Below are 2,233 nucleotides of genomic sequence, written 5' to 3'. Positions count from 1 at the left end.
ATGGAGTCTTGCTCTGTCACCGAAGCTGGAGTGCAGTGGTGCCATCTGGCTCACTGCAAGCTCCACCTCCCAGGTTCAAGTGATTCTCCTGCCTCAGCCTACTGAGTAGCTGGGACTACAGATGCCTGCCACCACGCCCAGCTAATTTTTGTATTTTTAGTAGAGATGGGGTTTCACCATGTTGGTCAGGCGGGTCTCGAACTCCTAACCTCAGGTGATCTGCCCGCCTCGGCCTCCCAAAGTGCTAGGATTACAGGTGTGAGCCACCGTGCCTGGCCCAAATTTTAGAAGTATGGTGGACAAGATATTTATAGTGCATGCATTTTTCTGGAAAAAGGGGAAACAGCAGCTTTGAGATTTTCAAAAGGGGTCCATACCTTTTAACATCACCACCAACAAAAAGGAATTGCTGGGGTGGGTGGTCGGGAACCGTGGCAAGGTTTGGAGTAGAGAAGGAACAACATGACTTCATTGGAAAGGTCCCCTGGGGCTGATGAGGACAGGATAGAGAGAGGGTGGTCTGGGTAGGAGAGGACAGGCTTGGGCTGCGTGGGGCGTGGTGGCGTGACAGGGCAAGGAGCCATCCAAGGTGGCTTAGAAGCAGGACGGATAGCCAGGCGCGGTGGCTCACACCTGCGATCCCAGCTCTTAGGGAGGCAGAGGCAGGAGGATAACTTGAGCCCAGGAGTTTGAGACCTGCCTGGGCGATACAGCAAAACAGGATGGATAAGCCTTGGCGACTGACGCATTGTGGAGTCCCGCACAGGGCTGGGGTTAGGGACAGGTGCACGTGGCCAGAGGAGATGGAGGAACCAGCCCTGACTTTGGGGAACACAAGCCTGCTGTAACCTTTGTAATAGGAAACGAGGCTGTGGCTACAGGTCTGGAGACCCAGCCTACCTGTCGCCAGCAAGGAGACTGAAGCCTAGCAGGGCTGGGCTCACCCTGATCCCAGTCACCCCATGCCAGTCAGAGGCAGACAGCTGAGCATGTAGACTCCTGCCTCCTTCAAGACAGGCGGGAGCTCTCCCAGCATGTAGGTGTCCCTAGTGAAGCAGCGTGTACTATTGGCACATCCTTTGACAAAAATGGTAGCGCACTGTACATATTCTGCAGGTTGGCGTTTACTTCTGTAGTATGTCACGAACTTGTGTTTTGAAAATCTCTGTGCAGTATTCCACGGTGCAGAGTCCCACTTACTAGACGTTCCTCTGCTGATGAATGCGTCAGTCGTTTCCAGTTGTTTCCCTACAGTTTGATGCCTTTACCTGTCATGGGTAGATCATGAGGAGTGGCTCATTGGCCCTCCACAGCCCCCAAGCAGGGCAGGTGAGCGCATCTGGGACCTGTGTCAGGCTGCACTTGCTGCTGCAGCCCAAGTGCTCAGGGCAGGCCTCTCGTTTCCTCCCCAGGCCCCTGAGCCTCTGAGCTCCTTGAAGTCCATGGCGGAACGGGCAGCCATCAGCTCTGGCATTGAGGACCCTGTGCCAACGCTGCACCTGACTGAGCGAGGTGAGGAACCCAGGATGGTGGGGAAGCAGTGGGCCAAAGAGGAAGGGCTGGCCCCTGACCCATCCTCACCACTGAGGGGCCGGACCCCACCTCTCCCCACAGACATCATCCTGAGCAGCACATCAGCACCTCCGGCCTCAGCTCAGCCACCCCTGCAGCTGTCAGAGGTGAACATACCGCTGTCGCTGGGCGTCTGTCCGCTGGGCCCTGTGCCCCTCACCAAGGAGCAGCTCTACCAGCAGGCCATGGAAGAGGCCGCCTGGCACCACATGCCCCACCCCTCTGACTCTGAGCGTATCCGGTGAGGGCCCCAGGGAAGGGGGGTGGGCTGGGGCTTGAGTCTTAGCAAGGAGGCAGTGGCTAAACCTGTGAGGCTGTGGGTAGAGCGCCAGGCCCCTGACTTGGGCTCTCCACTGAAGGTCAGCACCGCCCTGGGTCTTTCTGTACCACCTCCCCTGTGGGGATGCAGTTCTGAGCACCCTTTTGATCAGGGCAGGACTAGCAGGCAGCTGGCACTGACCTTCCTGTTGCTCCCACAGGCAGTACCTCCCCCGGAACCCCTGTCCGACGCCCCCCTACCACCACCAGATGCCACCCCCACACTCGGACACTGTGGAGTTCTACCAGCGCCTGTCGACCGAGACACTCTTCTTCATCTTCTACTATCTGGAGGTACAGCAGGGCCCCCGGGGCAGCCTCGGGCCCCCCGGCTTCGCCGCCA

The 2,233-nt window shown here is 58.1% G+C and overlaps 1 protein-coding gene across 1 annotated transcript in view; it reads left to right on the top strand.

Annotated features, from left to right (window-relative positions):
• The window catches only part of CNOT3 (CCR4-NOT transcription complex, subunit 3), a 12,965-nt gene that overhangs the window by 7,984 nt on the left and 2,748 nt on the right, over window positions 1-2,233 (top strand). Inside the window, exons 13-15 of the mRNA XM_011980048.1 lie at window positions 1,413-1,512; window positions 1,615-1,813; window positions 2,052-2,229. Of these exons, the coding sequence (XP_011835438.1) occupies window positions 1,413-1,512; window positions 1,615-1,813; window positions 2,052-2,229 (477 nt within the window). The remainder of the gene's footprint in view (window positions 1-1,412; window positions 1,513-1,614; window positions 1,814-2,051; window positions 2,230-2,233) is intronic.

This window comes from Mandrillus leucophaeus, unplaced genomic scaffold (genome assembly GCF_000951045.1).
Source record: "Mandrillus leucophaeus isolate KB7577 unplaced genomic scaffold, Mleu.le_1.0 Scaffold104, whole genome shotgun sequence".
NCBI classification, from domain to species: Eukaryota; Metazoa; Chordata; class Mammalia; order Primates; family Cercopithecidae; genus Mandrillus; species Mandrillus leucophaeus.
This window is presented reverse-complemented; position numbering and strand designations above follow the sequence as displayed.